This window comes from Calidris pugnax, unplaced genomic scaffold (genome assembly GCF_001431845.1).
Source record: "Calidris pugnax isolate Ruff unplaced genomic scaffold, ASM143184v1 scaffold205, whole genome shotgun sequence".
In the NCBI taxonomy this organism is placed as follows: domain Eukaryota; kingdom Metazoa; phylum Chordata; class Aves; order Charadriiformes; family Scolopacidae; genus Calidris; species Calidris pugnax.
In genome coordinates this window covers 5,286-25,223 of record NW_015090943.1, presented here as the reverse complement: position 1 = coordinate 25,223, position 19,938 = coordinate 5,286, and the positions used below count along the sequence as shown (strand labels likewise).

The following is a 19,938-nucleotide window of genomic DNA, read 5'->3' as shown; positions in this document are numbered from 1 at the left end:
GTCCGCGACCACCCCCGGGCGGGATCCGCTCCCCGGGCTGCAGTAACCGGCCTCACACGCCAGGAACAGACGCTGATTATTTATTGCAGAGTTCATTTTCAGAGTTTATTTCAAGGGGGGGTGCCCGGTGGTTCCCACAAACCGCCCCTTATCAGGGCTCTCCACACGACTTTTATACACGTTTTACATAATTATAATGTTAATACCCCGCATTTGGTGGGTTAGTAATTTACAGACGGTTACACCAGCAAGTTACAGTTACCGCACGTGCCCAGCGGAAGGGTCATCACCTGGGTGAGGGTCGTTTGACCTATGGGCATGATTTTTAGTATTATAACAAAGATGGTTCAGCTTAAGCCACTAAGAATTTCCACTTTCCTGACAAGTTGGTTAAAATTCTCAAAAGACGTAGGTTAGTATCGTCTTCAAGGTCCTCGTGCTCAATGTGCCTCCTGGAGGATGACAATACTGGCCCCCCTTGATGAGTTATTTTCAAGGGCAGAAGGTCGTTATCAGTGAGGACGCAATTAAGGCCTTTCCCCACCAGTCACTAATAATAACATTTGAATGATACGCTTTTGGGAGGACTTCCCAGTAAAAGACCTCAAAAATGGGGCTGCCAGACTGGTTTATTGCAGCTGGTTGGGGGGCGAGACGCAGTGATGGCGAGTTCACCCTCTGTCCTGCCACCCCGATGGAGAGCATGAGTGTTTTGGTGTGAAACCACAGAGATTCAGCGTCGTCCTGCGAGGCTGGACACGGGGGGGTCAGCGCTTTTTGCTCTTTTTGCCCTTTTTGTGCTTGGTGTTGGCGCTTGGCGGGGGCACGGCCAGGGCCTGGAGGCGGAAGGGCCGGGCCACGGTGGCCACCTCTGGCCCCGGGGGAGCTGTGAGAGGAGGGGAAGGGATGGGGGTGGGCACTGGCCCTCGCCAGACCCCCAAAAACCCACCCCCTCCTGCCAAAAAATGAAGGTTTTACCTGGGTGCTGGGCCAGGCCGGGGTGGAGGATGCGGCTGGCGCGGCGGGGGCCGAAGTAGTTGTTGGTGGCCGTCTCGCTGTCGCTGCGGGTCAGCAGCAGCTTGTAGCGGTCCTGCTCGGGCTGGAAGGACAAAACGCCATCAGCCACACCGGGCTCCGCACTAGCCCTCGGGTTAGGGCTTAGAAATAGGGCAAAATTGGGTAAAATAGGCTAGGAACGTGGGGAGAAGGGCAGCGTTACCGTGCGGTCTCCGCTCTGGGCTGCGGGGCTGCTTCGGGCAGGTTGGGGCTGCGGCAGGACCGGAACTGCTGCGGGGAGAGACAGCGTTAATGGGTCATCAGCTCCAGAACAATTAATGCTCCCTGATTCCCAGCACCACTTAGGGAGGTTCCGATTGATTCCAGAACAATTAACACTCCCTGATCCCCAACATCACTTGGGGAGATCCCCATCACTCCAGAATAATTAACACTCCCTGATCCCCAACAGCAATTGGAGAGATTCCCATCACTCCAGAACAATTAACATTCCCCGATCCACAATACCACTTGGGGAGATCCCCATCAGCTCCAGAACAATTAACACTCCCTGATCCCTAACAGCAACTGGGGAGATCCCCATCACTCCAGAACAATTAATGCTTCCAGATCCCCAATACCACTTGGGGAGATCCCCACCACTCCAGAACAATTAATGCTCCCTCATCCCCAACACCACTTGGGGAGATCCCCATCACTCCAGAACAATTAACGCTCCCCTGTCCCCAGCACCCCTTGAGGAGATTCCCGTCAGCTCCAGAACAATTAACACTCCTTGATCCCAAACACCACTTGGGGAGATGCCCATCACTCCAGAATAATTAACACTCCCTCATCCCCAACACCACTTGGGGAGATCCCCACCACTCCAGAACAATTAACGCTCCCCGATCCCCAACACCATTTAGGGAGATCCTCATCAGCTCCAGAACAATTAATGCTCCCCTGTCCCCAGCACCACTGAAGGATCTGTACCACGCTTTGTATTAGATGATGTCATTATTCAAACTTTCCAGACAAACTTTCTGTAGGTGGACGATTTTAGGAGCTTGGGAGCAGCCTCTCACCTGCGGGCAGGCGGGTTCTTTGGATGACGGGCTCTGGAATTCTCCAGCAGCTGTTTTCCTCATCCCAGACGGATTCGCGCTTGATCTTCTCCAGATTGCTGTAGTTGCAGTCGCGGCGGACGAGGGACTGCACCTGATCCAGCAGCTGCTGGAAGAGCAGCAGGTCCCGCTCCAGGCGGCGGATGGTGCCCAGGTAATCGATCTTCTCCAGCTCAAACTCCGACTGCAGGTCTCTGATCTCGGTCTCGGCGGCCCGCAGCTGGGGCAGAAAACCAAAATGAATCGTTAGGATGTTAAAATTGAGAGAGAATTCCCACGAGCACAGGGATTTGTCAGGCAGAAGGATGGAAAGACACACTGAAAAGCTTCAATATTGGGGAAGATTTCTAATTTATAGCTAAGAATTGGGATGAGATTTGCGTGGAGAGATTATTCCATGTCTGTTTTTAATAAAAGATTTCTTGCCTTCCTCCAAATGGCTGAGTCTTTAAGTGAATCTCACTAGTATGGTCTGTGTCTGGTGATAACAAACTCTTGGGAGTTCCCAATTTTGATGAAAAAGGAGCAATGTTTCTTTGCTAACCTAAATACAGCAATAAAGCAAGTTCTTAACGTGCAGATTTAGGACTGCGCACACACACACACAGATTTTTTTTGATGCTCCTCTGATTCTGCCTCATCAGGGCAAAACTGAGTTTAAAATATGCCTAAAATTTAAGAGCATTGCTTTTATGGTATTTTTTTTAATTTATTTTTTTCCCCAGGAAACTTCACGGTGTAATCTCTTCCAGGTGTGACAGCGGGAGGCAGAGGGAGCTGTGCAATAGATGGCGCAGGGCAGCAGAGGGAGTCGCAGCCTCTCCCATGGCCAAACACCCTCCTCCAGCACCGCCTGCACCAGGACCGGCCTCCAAAGCAGGTGGGCTTTGGGCTTTGGGCTTTGAACAACTTCATTCTCCACCCTGAGGTGGGGACTTTTGTGTCTGGTATTTCATAAAAATGCACACAAACACGTTTGTAGTGACCAACGCAGGCACGTGGTGAGTGAGACTCGGGAGGTGATCAGCCCCACCTGAAATGCACACAAACACGTTTGTAGTGACCAATGCTGGCACGTGGTGAGTGGGACTCGGGAGGTGATCGGCCCCACCTCGAGGGCTGTGCCCAGTTTTGGGCCCCTCACCACAAAAAAAGACATTGAGGTGCTGGAGCAGGTCCAGAGAAGGGCAACGGAGCTGGGGAGGGGGCTGGAGAGCAAGGAGAAGGGTCTGGAGAACTTCTGAGGGAGCTGGGGGTGTTCAGCCTGGAGAAAAGGAGGCTGAGGGGAGACCTTCTCACTCTCTCCAACTCCCTGAAAGGAGGGTGTAGCCAGGGGGGGTCGGTCTCTTCTCCCAAGGAACAGGCCATGGGACAAGAGGAAATGGCCTCAAGTTGCACCAGGGGAGGTTCAGATTGGAGAATAGGAAATACCCAGGGGAGGTTCAGATTGGAGATTAGGAAAAATGTTTCCACATTTCCACATAACAAAGGGTTATCAAGCCTTGAAATGGGCTGCCCAGAGCAGGGATTGAGGCACCATCCCTGGAGGGATTTAAAAGCCGGGTTGACATAGTGCTTGGAGATATAGTTTAGTGATGGTTAGTTTGATGGTTGGACTGGATGATTTGAAAGGTCCCTTCCAACCCAGGCAATTCTATGATTCTATGTATGAAGTATTTGAGGCAGCCAGAGTCACTCTCTAAACACACTGCCCTAAAACACCTAAATAAACCCAGATAAGCAGGGGAGGAGAGGAACGCTCCCTGGATCTTCATCCGGGAGAGCAAGGAGCGACTCACCTTTTCCTGCATCTTCTCCAGAAGCTTGCTCTTGGCACGGACCTCCTCCTGGATGGAGTCATAGACGTTAAGCAGAACCCAGTCGCTGGTGTCCTCGTCCGATTGCTGCAGGGCAGCCACCAGCTGCATCCTCCGATCGTCTGCGTATTTTTTCCGGCGTTTACGCTTTTCTTTGAGGTCCTTGTTTTTGGCCTGTTCCCCCCCAACCACCTGTCGCTCCAGCATCTGCAGCCTGGAAAAGGCAAATACAGTGATGTCCCAAAGCAGGGTGGTTCACCCGCCGTGTGTTATTTATTTACATCATTTCTGCAGTGATGGGTGCTGGGTGCTGATCCAAACAGCCAGTGCACTGGCCTACAGACTCCTCGGAATATTTATATGGTTCAAACCACAGAAAATGCACACCCTTAATTATAATTATTGGTTAGTACCTTATCTTAACAATTTCTATTGATTAGTACAGTCTCTCCCTTTCCCTTTTTTTTCCCCTCACAGGGTCTTGTAACCTTTTTACAGCTCTTTCTTCTTACTTAGTGAGAGATTCTACCTTCTAAAATGTATTTTACCTTTTGAAAAGTATATTCTACCTTTTTAAGGCACATCAGCAGTACAGAGAACCCTCTGTGTCAGCACGGAGGATCCACAGCCCTACCTGGAGGATGTTTGGGATGACTGTAGAACTCCAAACATGGAAAGGAGTGAGTGTCACAAACACAAGTCCTGACACTAGCAGAGGTGAGTGGAGAGACCCTGTCGGGGCACAGGCATCACTAACGGGCTTTTGCCCATGTAGGGACGAAGAGAGGGTTAGGTCTGTGAGACCCCTACACCCCACTGACTCATTTCTGGAACATTCACAGAATGCTATGGGGTTGGAAGGGACCTCTGGAGATCCCCCAGTCCAACCCCCGGCCACAGCAGGTCCACCCAGAGCAGGTCCCACAGGAACGTGTCCAGGGGGGGTTTGAATGTCTCCAGAGAAGGAGACTCCACCACCTCTCTGGGCAGCCTCTGCCAGGGCTCTGCCACCCTCACAGCAAACAAGTTCCTCCTCATGTTGAGATGGAACTTCCCATGTTCAAGTTCATGCCCGTTACCTCTTGGCCCCATCCTCCTGACACCCACCCTTGAAGTATTTATAGGTGTTGATCAGATCCCCCCTCAGCCTTCCTGTCATAGCTACTCCTGTGGACCCAAGGCAAAGCACGTGTTATTCTGAGCACTTTCATCAGCTCATATGCCTGGAAATCTGCATCTACACTCGCAGAATTATTTCAAAAAAGCCCCTGTTTTGTGGAGTTTGTATTCATGCCCGTTACCTCTTGGCCCCATCCTCCTGACACCCACCCTTGAAGTATTTATAGGTGTTGATCAGATCCCCCCTCAGCCTTCCTGTCATAGCTACTCCTGTGGACCCAAGGCAAAGCACGTGTTATTCTGAGCACTTTCATCAGCTCATATGCCTGGAAATCTGCATCTACACTCGCAGAATTATTTCAAAAAAGCCCCTGTTTTGTGGAATTTGTATTTCAATTCTTATTTCTTGCTTTGAAAGACTCTCAAAGCAAGCATAAAAGGTGCTAGAATGACACGAAGAAATATTCTAAGTGGTGGATAAGAAAAAGCCCCTGTTTTGTGGAGTTTGTATTTCAATTCTTATTTCTTGCTTTGAAAGACTTTCAAAGCAAGCTAAAAGGTGCTAGAATGACAAGAAGAAATATTCTAAGTGGTAGATAAGGGAGTGGTACAACTGGGAAACACAGTACAATTTCTTTTTTGGGGCAGTATCGGGCAGGGACGATGACTTGGGTGACCTCAGTGCTGCCTCTTGCAGAGACCCATACTGGAAACTGAGCTGGTCTCCTGTCCCCACCTCACAGAAATAACACTGTGCTCCAGAGCTCTGTCTGCACGGGGATCTGCAGCAGAGCAGCCAGCTCTGCTTGGCCAGCGCTGCCTCAAATTGGAGAAAGTCCCCCTGCTGATAAAACCTCCGCTGATAATAACCTCTTAATTATCTTCAAACCCATCCGAAAGAGCTCGTTCTCCACCAGAGATGACCCGCTATTCTGCTGTACTGCACTTGCCAAGCGGCCCTTCGGTTTCCTTTGCTTAATGTGCGCTTGAATCCTGGCTCTGCTGAGCGAGTATCAGAGATCTCACAGCCACCCTGATGGGTAAAGCCTTTCACAGGCAGCTTTGAACATCCCCACGCCTGCGGAACCAAACCCTCCTGCCTAATCTGCAGAGAACTTTGATTTTAACAAGGTAATTGGAAGAGCGTTTTTCGCTTGTTTTGGCACAGAAAGGATCGCTGCAATAGGACTAGTGAGATTTGATGGATAGTCAAAACGAAGGGTTTCTTTGGAGACCTCTCCATGAATAGACAGAATTGCCCACAAATTACAGATGCTGCTATTCCCGATTTCTTAATAGCTCCTTTTTCATGCCCAACAGAGTGAGCATGTGCCCCAGGAGCTCACAGTAAAGCTGAAAGACTGGTTAAAAAATGCCAGACTTTTCAGAATCAAATTCCATCGTCCACAATATATCTTATGCTAAGTGCTTCTAATATTAATGTAATTCTATGCAACAGAGTGAGAGAGAGAAATCAGCAGAATTTGCTTAGAGTGTCTATTTCTCAAATGGCATTAAACCCCCATATTATCTCGATGCGTTGTGTGGGACTCGGACTGAAGGGATTCTCTCAAGACGGCTCTTTCCTGGAGGAAAACCTCCAAGACAGGATGTCTCTGAGATGGGCCAAACGTGAGCCTTGTGCCTGCACCCCTCCTACCCCAGCCCTCTGCTCCAGGCCTGGGGTCTAATGCTGCCCCTAAAATAAGATTATTGGGACATTTTGGTGCCAGTTCCACCTGATATCTTGCAATCATTGTCAGATGTGTGCGTTAGAGGCAAGAGTGAGCTCCCCTCCATCCACGTGCGCAGTGAGCGGCAGGAGGGCCGGCTCCCTTACTTGTACTGCTACGAGAAGGATCTAAGTGCCCTTCAAAAACCTTTTTTAAGAGGATGAGGAGGCCACCTCCATAACCTGTTTGGGCACATAGCCAGACTCAACTCCTCATAAATAACACCTGCAAAAAGACAGAGAAGGAAAAGATTTCCCCACCTACAGATCTAGGCAGGGTGTGTTAGCACGAAAGCATGCTTTTTTGCATCCACACCTGCTGACACAGACCTTTCCAGACTTTTCTCCCATAATTCTGACACTTGGCATCACTGAATGCCACAGCCGACAGCTAGTCATCTGCCCAAATAGGGCAAAGTTAATTTGGGGGTAAAGAATATGCATCTGCCTAGTTTTGTGCTGCGCTGAACTGACAGCTGAAGCTGGACAGCTGTAAGATGATGGAAGAACAGGGTTGTTTCCTGCCAGTGTGTGTTGTAAGCAGTGCCCAGGAGGCAGTGAGCAGGAGTGGTGCTGTCACTGACCTGGCGAGTACCTGCTGCTGGTCTGCAGGCAGCAAAATCCCCTCAGCAGCGATGGCCACCTCTGCTCCAGCACTTCCCCTGCTCGCATCATCAGTGTCCGGGACAGGCCAAGGTGCTGCTGGGGCCTGAGGAGAAGAGGAAACCAAAAGTTGCAGCTCTGAAAAGTCCCTGTGTGAGTACCGGGATGATGAAGCACAACGCTGTCCACTCGGGTTTGTTCAGCCAAGGGGGGAGAAGTAGCCTGAAGGTACCTGGGCTGATGTTGGTTCTTCATCTGCTGCAGCGACAGAGTCTCCAGGCAAAGGTGCCTTGTCAGGAGTAATTTCAGTCCTTGTGGCAGCTGAAGAGGAAAAGAGGAAATACCCACAACGTAAGCAAAGAGATCTGCAAAACTAGAGCATGAATCTGTGAAAACATCACAGAAGATCTTCACCTAAAGCTACAAAGTCCGTGTCTGGAAGGAAAAGGTCTCTTTTTTATGCTGGTCAAGAAAAGCTGTCGAAGACCCAGAGGGTATATCAGGTGAGAAATGCAGATTTTACAGGGTTGGGAGAGGCTAGGTCCTTGTGTTCACGCACAAATAATCTGTTTCGGAGGCTGGAGGGGCACATTTGTAATCAGAAGGGAGGGGGTGGAATAAGAACCTCTCGCCTTAGAAAGTGATAGCATCAAAAATGAAGAATCTAGGTTTAAGAAATAATATCAGGCAATAAGTGCTGTACAAGCACATCGCAAAACATGCTCTGGGGCGCCGTGGAAGTATAAACGAGAAGCAGTAAGGAGGAAAATAGCTGGCAACAATTTATAGGTGTGTGAGAGGAATATCCACCCTCCAGCAAAGCCGTGGTGGTGATAATCCACTGGGAGCCCCAGGGCTGCATGGCATTTGCATGCGAGGGAAGAGACTGCGGCAGCCGCCCTCGTCCTGGGCGTGCGAGTCGTGCAAAGCCAATGGGATCAAGACAGCGCGGCGCCTGTGAGACCAGTCATCCAGCCTCTGCTGGAGAGAAATGCTGCCCCAGGTCAGAAGAAACTCACAGCTACACGGGCAAAAAATGGCATTTCATCACCTCCAGGTTTATAGGGTAGGGTCAGGCTGGTCCTGACAGGGAAAAGAAGTCAGGGAAATAGGACACAGCTGGGACAGGGAGCCTCATGAGTGGCTCAGGAGAGCCAGAGTTACTGCTCCGGCTGCCGAAAAGGGAGGGCTGAGAGCAGGGAGAGCAGGGACTGTTATTGCTGCCAGGCAGCACTTGCTGCAGTAGCAGCCGCTGCTACTTTAAAGGCTGCAGTGGCTGCCACAAATCTGACTTTGCAAAACAGCCTGTGTCTGCTCCTGCCTAAAGCATCAGGGAACCCTCAGCCTGTGCTGCGCACCCTCCACCTGCCTCCTCCTGCCTCCCTCCTGAGGTTCTCCTCGAGAGCAGACAGCTTGATGTCGTAGTGATTCCTCAGGTGGCTGATGTCCTCCTCGAGGCGGGCTCGGGACGCCTGTTCCGCTTCGTAGCTGGCCTTCAGCTGGGCCAGTCTCTCCTCGTACTCCTGAAAGGCACACACACAGCCTGACACAACAGCCCTGAATCCACACGAGGTCACATCTCGGTCCATTCTAGGTCACATTTTATGCCCACTGCAATAAAACTTTACCATCCTGCACTCACTGACTTTCTCCGTGATCTAAGTCGATGCAGTATTAATTGAAGGTGACTAGTTAACCCACGAAACTGCTGACTTGGGCAGATGTAGTGCCCTGGGAGGAGCTCTGTAAAGAGCAAGGAGTGAGTTTTATTGCCTTCTGGCTCCCAACTCCTCATTCTTCCTCCTGGCTCCATATCCCACCGCTCCTAACATCTTTGACTACTGCTTTCCTCAAACCTACTTCTCCCTCCTCTGCCAGGAGGAATCTTAAGTTTCAGGTGTAGTTTCCTCTTCCTGCTATATGTACTTCAAAAATTCTTCTTGGGAATCCATTCCAGTTCATCTCCAGAGTGGTGGGAGGTGTTGTAAATCAAACCTCCATCAACACATGTCCTGTCCATGGGAGAAGCCCAAGGATCAAGAAATAGGAAGAGAAGTGTTCTAAAAAGGCTGAACCACACAGCCCTACACTCTATTTGTAATGATCATTATAAAACCCACAAGCTTTAGTCAAAGACACTACGGGATACCCTTTCCTGACTTACTGCTCTGATCAGCTGCTTCTCTGCTTCGAGATCTATCTGGGGCTTGAGGAGGGGAGCCAGGTGAGCGGTCTCAGCAGGCAGAAGCCCTGCAAAGCAAAGCAGAAATAAAAATCACTCACAGTTACTGGGTGGGATGTCTGTAGAACGCCTGGAAACAGAACAAAGAACCTGGCTGCCAGCAAAGAACACAGCAATCCGTGCGCTCCTTCAAACTGCGCTCGTGTGCCAGCATCTGTGCTGCCAAAACGCCCACTGCCCTGGGACTCCAGGTGTGGGGAGAGACGGAGTCAGCGCCGAGCAGAGCAGGAGAGGTTTAAGCTTCAGCTATATGAAAGTGAATATAAATCTAATCTCTTTCACAGAATAACAGGAGTCTTGTTTCCAGGGCTGTGCTAACAGATTTGGAAGGTAAAGGACACCGGGAAGGAAATTGCCTTCTTTCTTCACAGCTGTTTCTGAAAGGTGGCAGAAAAAAAAAAATAAACTTACAGCCTTACTTCTCTCCTCAAAGTTGCCCTTTTTTCTAGGGGATAATTCTTAAAAGGTGATCAGCTCCCCGAAGACTGCTCTTACCCACTGGTTCCCACATTTGCTATTCCTACTTCCCAGCCAAGAGGGAGGCTGCTGGGGCCGGGCTGGATCCTCAGAGAGGACGGTGCTGCTCTCCATAAGCAGTGCCACCAGCAGGGCAGAACTTTTCTTCTTTCATCAAAAATTCAGTGTAGGAGAACAAGGCTTTCATCAAAAATTCAGTGTAGGAGAACAAATTTAGCTGAATGCTAAATTTGAAAACATTTTATATGTATTTAATAAAGCCTTTTACATTATGTCTTTCGCAGCTCATTTTTGCTCTGCCAGCCAAAACCTCTCTTCTGTGAATGACCAAATTCTAGCCAGAATGACCAAGAAGAGCTCAGGATTTTAATCACATCAGCATTTTCTAACAGAATCTGTCATGACTGAAAAGACTGGATAACCGAGATGGTCCTTACCAGTGGAATAAGGCCAATTTGGCAACAGTGAAGGCAAAGTCCATTACCAGAATGGAGAACTCTTCCTTCAACGGGTAAGAGAAATGCTGAGGTGAAATCCAGTGAGCATTTTACATATAAAATCTCATTTTTCTGTCAAAACATCTCTGCAGCCAGTAAGAGCTCTCCTACCTGACAAGTTATTCGTGCTCATCTGTTCAGCCAGAATGGCCTTCAGCTTCTTTATCTCCTCCTGATACTCCCTCAGCAGAGCATCCTTGGGGTCCTCGTTGATACAGGGCTTGTTCTTGATGTTTTTCGCTCGATTAGCGTAGCGCAGAGTGCTGAGGCTTTCGTCGTAGTTGTTATCAGCCGGAGATAAGCAGGCTACCATCAGCGTCTTGGTGTTCCCTCCCAGGGAGTCCTGCAGCAGCCTGGTCAGCTTTGAGTCTCGGTAGGGGATGTGCTTACTCCTGCCATCAACCAGGGCCGAGATGACATTGCCCAGAGCCGAGAGGGACAGGTTGATTTTGGTGGCCTCTTTGAGACGCTCCCCTGTGGCTCCAGTTTTCGACTGTCTCTCGCTTCCTGCCAGATCCACTAAATTGAGTTTCGCGGCCCTAAGGTGGTCCTGCCCTCGCTCATCTGCAAGAAAATAATTCCAGATTAGGCTCTTCTTAAGTGGAAGCACCTTAACAGTCAAGAAACAGGACTCTCTTGGCATTACATTCCAGTTCAAGCCCTGTTCTTTGTCTGCATTTGGGCCCTGGCTCTCTTAAGTAAATAAATATCTATTTAATCTTAGAACTGCATGTTTTAGTGCTTTCCTGAACAAGATCCTGCACAGTAAAAATTCATGCCCATTCTTACTCTGCCAGTAAGCTCTGAACACACACACACACACACACACACACACACACACACTCTCTCTCACTGACTCCCTCCACATATTTCCACAGCGTTTAGAATTTCATACAGAGCCCACTGCAATCAACAAGATCAGACCATGGGTTTATACAACTTCTTTTCCTCCTCAGGTTGTTTCATGAAGTTAAACCATCTCTGACAATTGGAGAGAAAGAAGGGAGGAAGGATGAAATGAGGAATCAACAGACAGTGACTGGAGCAGGGCTTGTCAGAGAGCACAGGCAAAAGAACAGGCAGCTCTGCGATGCGGAGAGACAGGCAGGAAAGTGACGACCATGCAAAGGCTGGAGTAGACACTGCATTAGAAAACAGTTTTTCCATGAACTCCCAAGCTACGGCTTTTCTCAAGCCTGGAATCCAACCTACCCTAATCAATGGATATATTGAAGAAGTTTCTTGCTGTGGTTCAAAAGACAAAGCACATCCTAGCAGACACCATCAAGGACCACCATCTGGCTTTCTGTCCAGCTCGAAAGTTCCAGAAGCCCATGAGATCCCCCCCTCTCGCCCAGAGCGCTGTAGAACCGTGCCGTGACTCAGCACACAGGCACGCTCAGCAGCATCTGTTCCTCCTCAACTCATGACATTCTCAGCGAGAAAGGAAAATGAAGGAACACAGGGGAGAAACAGGAAAACTGTGAGAAATTGGGACGCACTCGACCTGAAGCCCCTGGATGAGAAGCTGGATTTCAGTGAGCACGGAGTCGGACGCAGTGAGCTGGTGCCATTCCCATCGTAATGCTTTGAGGCAAGAGAAGATGTGAGCTGAAGCTGTGTTGAACATGAAAATGTGAAGCTCCCCAGCTACCTGGAAGCACACCTCATGTGTGTCACACTTGCTGCCTGACCTGCATTCTGAGGCTGGATTAAGATGATGATGCAAATTCCTGTGACTGAGACAAATCACATCCACTTGCTTTTGGTTTTTCTAGCTACTTAAACTTTCCCAGCCTCACACAGAGCAAAGAGCTGGGGACACGCACTCCCAAATCACAGACCACACTTTTAGATGTCCATGTCCCAGTCATCCCTCACAATTACAACCCATGTTCAAGGGAAGAGCTCCTTTAGCGCTCCAAGCAAAAAGAGCATCAAGGTTTTAACCAAGTCCACCCTTTTCCAGACAGCCTTCTAGAAAATCTGGCCTTGAATTTAGTCAAGAGTCAAGATTTATCTCTGTGGACAACACCTAAACATGAGCAACGAATAATCTGAAGCATGGGGGAAAGTTAAAAGTTCACAGGGAAACACCAAAAAATCTGCTGCCCCAGGATGTTTCCCCAGGTACAGCAACAAACTGTTAACTGTAAAACTTAATGTTTGCTGCTGAGCAAACTTGTTTCACATCTTACTGGTGTGTCAAGATATGGGAGAATTGGGAAAAAAAACCAAACAGATTGAGTTTAAATAGAGCACCCTCTTGCTACCCTTTCTAAGTGCTGGGGTGAGTGGATTGTCACAAAAAGCAGGTTTTCCTGCTTTCCCTTTTCCCCCTTTCCTCAGTTTGTAAACACTGACAGGCAATTAAAGAGTTGTTTTGGTTCCTGCCAGTCCTTTTACCCACAGAGGCTGTTTGTTTCCATCTCAGAGCTTAGCAGTTTAGTTTCCATGGTGTAACAAGGTCCCCAGACTCCTGCTGACATGCCTGCAGCAGCCCAAAAATCTTCCTCGTCTAATTCTCCTACAGCCCATCAGCCAGTTCTAGTGGCACTGGCCAAATCTACGACATCTCTCATTAACAAATCAATCCCTAAGCATAGCACAAAGGAATAAAACATCTGCAACTCTAAATACTGTAAAAATACTGATGGTGAGTTGTGCATTTCATACATCTGCAGCCAGAGAGCCCGGTATTTGCCATCATTCCTGAATCTGTTACTTTAAAAAATTGCACATAATTGCACAAAAAGTCCACATAATTGCAAAGAAATCCTTTAAAATATTAACTGCCTGTAAATTATAATTTATTGCAGGCTCAGCTGGAAAAGGAGTTTGAATTTCCCTCTTCATGAAGCCTAAAGATGACAACCAAGATAAATACCAACTCAATTAACGCTTTCAACTAATGATTACCCTAGCAGAACCATCCAGTTACGGGGACTGTGCCAGAACCCTCAACTTTCTCCTCAAATATTCCAGCTGTCTTCCATTTAACTGCCAAACCTGCAAGTTTCCCCACCTGCCATCCTGTTCCACGCAACAAGTTTTCAAAGCTTTAAATCAGAGAAATGGTTGCAGGCCAGATTAAGAGCCCTGCACCAATCTGGAACACAAAAAAAGGAGTGTAAATAAGTCTTTTTCTTTGTTAGGATTAAAGTTGGGGTTTTCCAGACCCACATAATGCAAGAATTAGCATCCCCCAGCAGTGCTAATTGAGAAATTCCCAAAATCCCCCCCTCCCCCATTTTGGAGAGTGAGGTACCGTCACCAACATCTGCAACCACAACTTAGGAAGAAATTGTGCAACTTTCCTCACGACTGAAACAGCTGAAGAAAAGGAAGCCAAGTTGTTCTCAGCCTCAGCCAGGGTGAAGGACTACACAGAATGTAGGAGACTAATTCCTTCCTCAGTCCCAGAAAAAACCTTTTCGAGGTCTGTGTTCAGACCCAGCGAGGCAGCTTTATCAGCTACAGAAACACCGCTGGAGACGAGATGCTCGAGAAAGGAAAAATCAGTCATTAAAACATTATTAAGGCTTTCTTTTATTCCATTTTAAAACCCCAGATTAACTGTTTGCTAAAAAGATGTGCCCCGCGATTAAGCTCAGTGAAGGAATCATTGGATGAAGTGATCTGACTTGCATTGTAAAGGAGGTCAGATAACGAGATGGGTAACGATAGAAGTTTCTACGGGCTGTACAATATATGAACTCCCAGCCATTGTATGGGCTTGGAAATTTAGCACCCTTTGCTGGAAATAAAGGTTTAAGAAGATAAAGAAACAAAAGGAGAATTAAATACGTTGCCAGTTTGAGTGTTAGACATTTCTCTCTCAAGGGGGAATTTAGGAAAAATAAAGCCTGTGCCTGCTCAGCCATTTCACGCTGTGAAGAATGCCCACAGCAGGGCACAATTCTGATTTCTACTGGACCTAAAATCCTTTAGGATCTAAGGTTTTGCTGAGGGGTGACTGGTGATGCTCAGATTCTGCGCTCTGCTAGGCCCAGGCCTAAGGCAGGACGTCCAGGTACCTACCTACGGTGTAGATTTCCATGTTGACAGTGAAGATGGAGTGGGAACGGGAAGAGTCCTTATTCATGAGGGTGTAACCCACCGCTCGGTTTCTCCAGCCCGTCTCCATGATGCGCTCGCACTGGCCCACGCTCTGCACGGTGTGCAGGGACAGCCCCTTCACGTACACCCCCTTCTCCGGGTGTTCCTTCAGCTGCAAACAGGGAGAAGGCAACATAAAAATTAAGACAAGACACCCCGAGACTGCAGGAAGGTGCACTGGGAACCATCCAGAAGCTCAAGGGCTCCGCAAGTTTTGCATGTGGGGAAATTAAACTATTCTTATTAAACTATTTGTATTAAACTATTGGCAAAAACATAGCTGGCTGCCACCAAAAAGCTTTAATATTTCTGAAGAAGGAATAAAACCCCACGGAAAAAAAAAAAAAGGGAGAACCACTTTCATGGCTGTGCAGACAAAAAGAATTAAAGTAAAAAGTTTGCTGATTGATTCAGACATCTCCCAGGCCATGAGAAACCCGCGCTGCGCCGCCTTCTACCTCCCCTGTTATTAAGCTGCATATTTTAAAAAAAGAACTGAAATGTTTTTCACCTATTATGGCAAAGGCTCTAATATCTCTTCAGTCATAGGGAGCTTTTTTAAAATCAAGGCACAGATTCAATAGTCACAGATATTGTTACCGGTGCTTCGCTGAACCCCTCCGCTCTCAGAGGGCGTCTTGTTCTCCCTGACAAAACTCCCAAAGTCACAGCCCTCACGCACAGGCGGACTATAATCATTGTGCTCCAGATTAGTTTATTTTTAAGATGCTCTAACATCTTATTCAGGATAGAAACAGAGTGTTAAATACCCAACAGCATCTTTTCAGCGATTATCAATCATGCAGAAGAAAAAATTCCCTGCGGCATTCTAATAAACAATTTAAATATTCAAAATCTTGAATGATCCATCAAACCTACATAAAAAAAATACCAAACAATCGAGAGATCCCCGCACTCCTACACCCGCTCCCTCTGAGGCTCCCTCTGCACTGGGAATTTTAAACGAGCTGAATTCGTTTGCCGCAGCAACATTCCGCCCCACATCTGCTGAGTTCATAACCAGAGCTCTATCTTTATCGTGTCAGCTGGGATATCAAGAGATGGTTGTCATGACTCGGTGTCACAGAGTGACAGGCGCCGCGTTCAGCAGTGTGACTTCCAAAGAAGGTCCTTAGATACTTCAGAAGCAATGTAAAAGAGAGTGTTTGCTATAAAAAAAACCCCGCACACAACAGAGCAGAAGTGGCTGAAAACTAAACGGGGCAGGTTTTTAGCCACAACTGCCCAGGATGGATCCAGTTACAGGCTCACAGCCAGACTGTTCATACACTCTGACTTCTGCCTGTGCTACAGGAGAACCCCGCGATCAGCCCAGCTGTATTTGAGGGTGTTGCAGAGTCCCTGAGGAACACCCACACGAGGACATGGCTGTTCTTTGACTCCATGACAGACTGACAGGGGCATTTTCCTTGCAGAGCTCTGTAAAACTTGCTCTTCACAAGGTTTCATGTCCCAGGAGGTGACCGTGGGCTTCAGAGTCACCAAAGTCACCGATGTTGAAATACAAAGGAACAAGCAAGAAATGGGATTTTGAAGGAGAACTGGGGGACACAGAAGAAAGCAGTGGGTCAGCCCAGGCTTTCTGTCTCCGCAGGACACGACTCCCTTAATTACTTGGTGGAGGCAGCAACAGGCAGCGGCTGTCACCAGTGCGATGGTGTTACCCTGGAAACTGTTCTGCCCAGCTCCTTGCCCTCCCAGTGCCAACCGCGGTCGTCATGGAAACCGGTGTCACTGCTGATGTGGAACAAAAGATGGGAAACTGCAGCAGGCGCCTTCCCAAACGGCGAGTCCCCTTCTCCCACCCTCCCTCTCCGCGCACTCGGGCGAAGCACGCTTGGAATGCGGAGCAGAGAGGGTTTTGCCTCCCTGAAAGCCAGGAACCTGTTAAAAAACCACATCTGCCCCAAACAGTTTGGGTCTGTCCCCATCTCGGCGTGTCTGTGCGGCAGATGGTGCTAGTGCCTCAGTTTTCTTCACGAGGGCAGTCCTGCAGGGAAGTTAATTAGGACAGGAGATTTGCAGCTTCCCCCAGGAATAGGAGCAATAAGATCTGCAAAGCCACCAAGAGGTAAATTTTATAAAAATCAGCCCCTTGATTAGGATTTCAAGGAAGCTGACCTCCCTGCGTGCCTGCAAACTGCCCGCCTTCCCCATGCGTTCCCACAGGGAGCAATATCTGCTCTGTCCCCTCAAAAAGGGATTAGCCTTTTTTGTTTTAGACAGATAATGAGATCATCCACAGCTACACTGGATGAGATTAAACATTTATAAGGCAAAGAATCCTCCCGCTTTAGACACAGCCACGAGATGAAGAGGATTAGGCAGAAATTGCCCCATGAGCACTTTATTCCATCCTTGTCCAGTAACCAGTTTCACGCAGCTTCTGCAAAGCCACCAGCCGCTACCAAGTGGAACACACAGCACTGGATCCTGTTCCTTCTGCCACAAAACTTTCACTAACGTCCCTCAAAATCTTCTCTTGGCTTCCATATGCATCACTGTATCTTCATATTCTGGCATTCAGCTTCTGACAGAGCGTATTATTGCACTTTGGCGAGGCATTCATGGTTAACACTTATCTGAGCAAATTAAAGCACTTCCTAATTAAGGCTCATCAGCTCCACCTCACCTCCAACTTCTGCTTGGTATCAGCTCCAAGAAGGTCTCGTATGTCTTCGTTGTAAATCTCCAGGTAGGAAGCTCTCACCAAGAACTTGGCATTTTCAGCACACTGCACAAAAACAGGAATGATTTTTGGGTAAGGTTCTCAAAAGGAAGGCAAGCAGGCAGCCCACGGAGACACTGGGTGCCAGCTGGGTGCCTACCTCCCTTCAGCGCTTCATCAAATCTCTCCTGGCATTTCATTCCCAGGTGTAACCACTCGACACACTCGCTTTCAGTCCTTAAACATCTCAAGAGGGAGTCCATAAAGTTGGCAGAGATGAGGGTGCAGCTCATCTGACTACATTTGGGCCTCAGCTTTAGGACCAGAGGCAGCACACCCAAAAGCCTGGCCCCATTCTTGCTCCCGAGTGCGATCAGCACTCCCCTCCTTGGGGGATGACACAAAACTCATCTGTCTCAACATCACAGCATCTTACAGTGGGATCTCTTTCACACCCTTACACACCTACCTGTACGCTCTCAAAAATGTGTTCAAATGCCCTGGGTATGATGCCTTTCTGTGTAGAAGGATCCACGATTCCCTGCATGGTGAATGACTTCCCACTGCCAGTCTGGCCGTAGGCAAATATGGTGCCGTTGTAGCCTTCGGTGACACCCTGGAAATGGAGGAAAACCAAATAAAATAGCCATTATCTTCACCCTTTCCATAACTGGAAAGACATTGTCCAGATTCTATCCCACCTCATAAAAGGTATTTTAAAGGAAGAGCTGGAAGTAAATATCAAACAACTGCTTGATCTTCATATGCCACTAGAGTATAATAATAATAAAAAATTCATTCTGCTAGTATATAAATCAACAGTTTCTCTCAAAAATGGAAAATTTGAAGAAATGAAGGTGCTGAAAAGAGAAAGGGCAGTTGACAATGCTTAGCAGACCAGAATGGTTTTGCTCGTGGCAGAAAATCCCATGAAACCCAGAGAGACAACTAGAATGCCAGCTGATTGTAGGGTGGCCAAAGGGACAGTCTCGAGCTTAGAATAAATTCCTCTTGAAAAGCTGGTGAAAGAAGGCCTTGCTTTCATTTTTTTGATTTCTTCCTATTTCAGAGCAGCATGGTAGAACAGAAGATATTTGGATTTCTTAAGGCTTAAATAAAAAGAAAAATAAATAATCTATTAACCTTATAATCTACTGTTTCAGACCCTGGTTGTTCTCCCGATCAGGAACTTCCATCTTAACATTATCACTGGCCATTTTATCCCTGTTTCTTCCTGTGTTTTTGGGGGGCTTGAGATTTTTTTGCTTAACTGTTTCCTTTCTCAGCTTAGCCGTGTACCACGCTGATGTGTTAACAGGCAACAAACACATCCCCTCTCACTTTGCTATTCTAAAGCAGGCTGAGGTTCCCTGTCTTCTCTAAGGTTTCTCACTTGACAGTAAAAAGTCCCTAAAATCATCAGGAATCGTTTGTCCCCCTTTTCCTCCCTCACATCACTTTCCACTGCCATTTCTATCCAGCTACCATCTCTAGGACACTGGGGGGGTTCACTTTTCATATAAACATCCGCCTAAACCAATTAAATGTAATTCTATCCTCAGTGCCTCGCTGGCTGCTGAAAATGTTCTTTTTTCCTTCCCAATTTCCCAGCCTACTGCTGGGACGCAGTTTTGCCCTCCTCTGCCCCCCAGGGCTGCAGCTAAACCTCTTGAAGGACCAGACAGGGCTGTTCCTGACCATGAATCAGTTGTTTTTAGGGATCACCTACCTATGTAAGACTCCTCACCCTACGTCCCGAGCCGCGTGTTGGCTGTGTCTGGCTCGCTTCAGGCACCACTCACCTCCACCAGCGGGTAGGCGATCTCGTTGTAGATCTGCTCCGTGTTGTGCTCCTGGAAGTAGGCCCCGTCGAAGGTGAACTGCTTGGGGGGCTCGCCGGCGGCGGCGGGGTTTTGGAGGAAGCACTGGCCCCGCGCGCTCTCCATGCTGACCACCGCCTTGCAGCCCAGAGCCTTCTCACGCTGGCTCATGGGCCGGCAGCGCACGATCACCTTCACCGCCTCCGAGGCCATGCTTCGAGGCCCAGCTCAACCCCACGAGTGCTCACTGAGGGGGCATCAGGGCCTGGGTGGGCCTGTGGGAAGGCTGGGGCAAGCCCAGCCCTGGGGCCTGCACCCCTCGGTGGGTGGGTTTGCAGGGGGCACTGAGGGGAATGGACCCCCCACAACTTAGTGTGAGGAAGGAGGGTGTGAGGGGACTGGGAATGGCCAGGGAGAAGGGGAGACTAAGGAGGAGAAAAGCCTGGAAGGGATGAAGAGAAAGGGGGAGGCTTGGAATTAGCCTGAGGGGGAACCAGGACAGGCCGGGGGTAGGAAACCTGAGGGCGGGAGAGCCTGAGGTAACTTCGGGGAGGCGGGAAAAGCCCAAGGTGGGCCGCGAGAGGGAAAACCTGAGGTAAACCCGTAGGTGCCGAGCAAGCCCTCGGGAGCGGAGGGGAAGGCGAGGGGAGCCGGGGCTGTGCGCGGAGGGAGCCGGCGGCTGAGGAGAGCCTGGGCGGGC

General features: G+C 48.7%; 1 protein-coding gene across 4 annotated transcripts; it reads right to left on the bottom strand.

The window, feature by feature from the left end:
• Positions 1-90: 90 nt before the first annotated feature.
• Positions 91-19,905, bottom strand: KIF17 (kinesin family member 17). Of its 4 annotated transcripts, none has more exons than XM_014951872.1 (14): positions 19,221-19,905; positions 17,888-18,034; positions 17,383-17,484; positions 14,652-14,841; positions 10,722-11,174; positions 9,559-9,644; positions 8,764-8,917; positions 7,627-7,715; positions 7,376-7,500; positions 3,923-4,154; positions 2,085-2,343; positions 1,220-1,287; positions 979-1,099; positions 91-886 (listed from the first exon to the last, which is right to left on the bottom strand). In XM_014951872.1, the coding sequence occupies exons 1-14, from the start codon at positions 19,449-19,451 to the stop codon at positions 768-770; spliced, it is 2,376 nt and encodes a 791-aa protein (XP_014807358.1). In that variant the 5' UTR covers positions 19,452-19,905; the 3' UTR covers positions 91-767. The 4 variants fall into 4 exon arrangements, 2 of the variants coding, with proteins under 2 accessions (XP_014807358.1, XP_014807359.1); XM_014951873.1 differs by having other exon boundaries at positions 1,220-1,284; XR_001413151.1 differs by having other exon boundaries at positions 751-886; positions 8,753-8,917.
• Between the last annotated feature and the right edge of the window lie 33 nt (positions 19,906-19,938).

Excerpts from the sequence above, each read along its gene's own strand:
- KIF17 (XM_014951872.1), bottom strand. The coding sequence starts at position 19,451 with ATGGCCTCGGAGGCGGTGAAGGTGATCGTGCGCTGCCGGCCCATGAGC. Across the intron at positions 7,716-8,763 it reads CAGGAGGGAGGCAGGAGGAG|CTGCCACAAGGACTGAAATT; the intron begins GCAGGTGGAGGG and ends TTTCCTCTTCAG. Across the intron at positions 1,100-1,219 it reads CCCAGAGCGGAGACCGCACG|CCCGAGCAGGACCGCTACAA; the intron begins GTAACGCTGCCC and ends TTGTCCTTCCAG.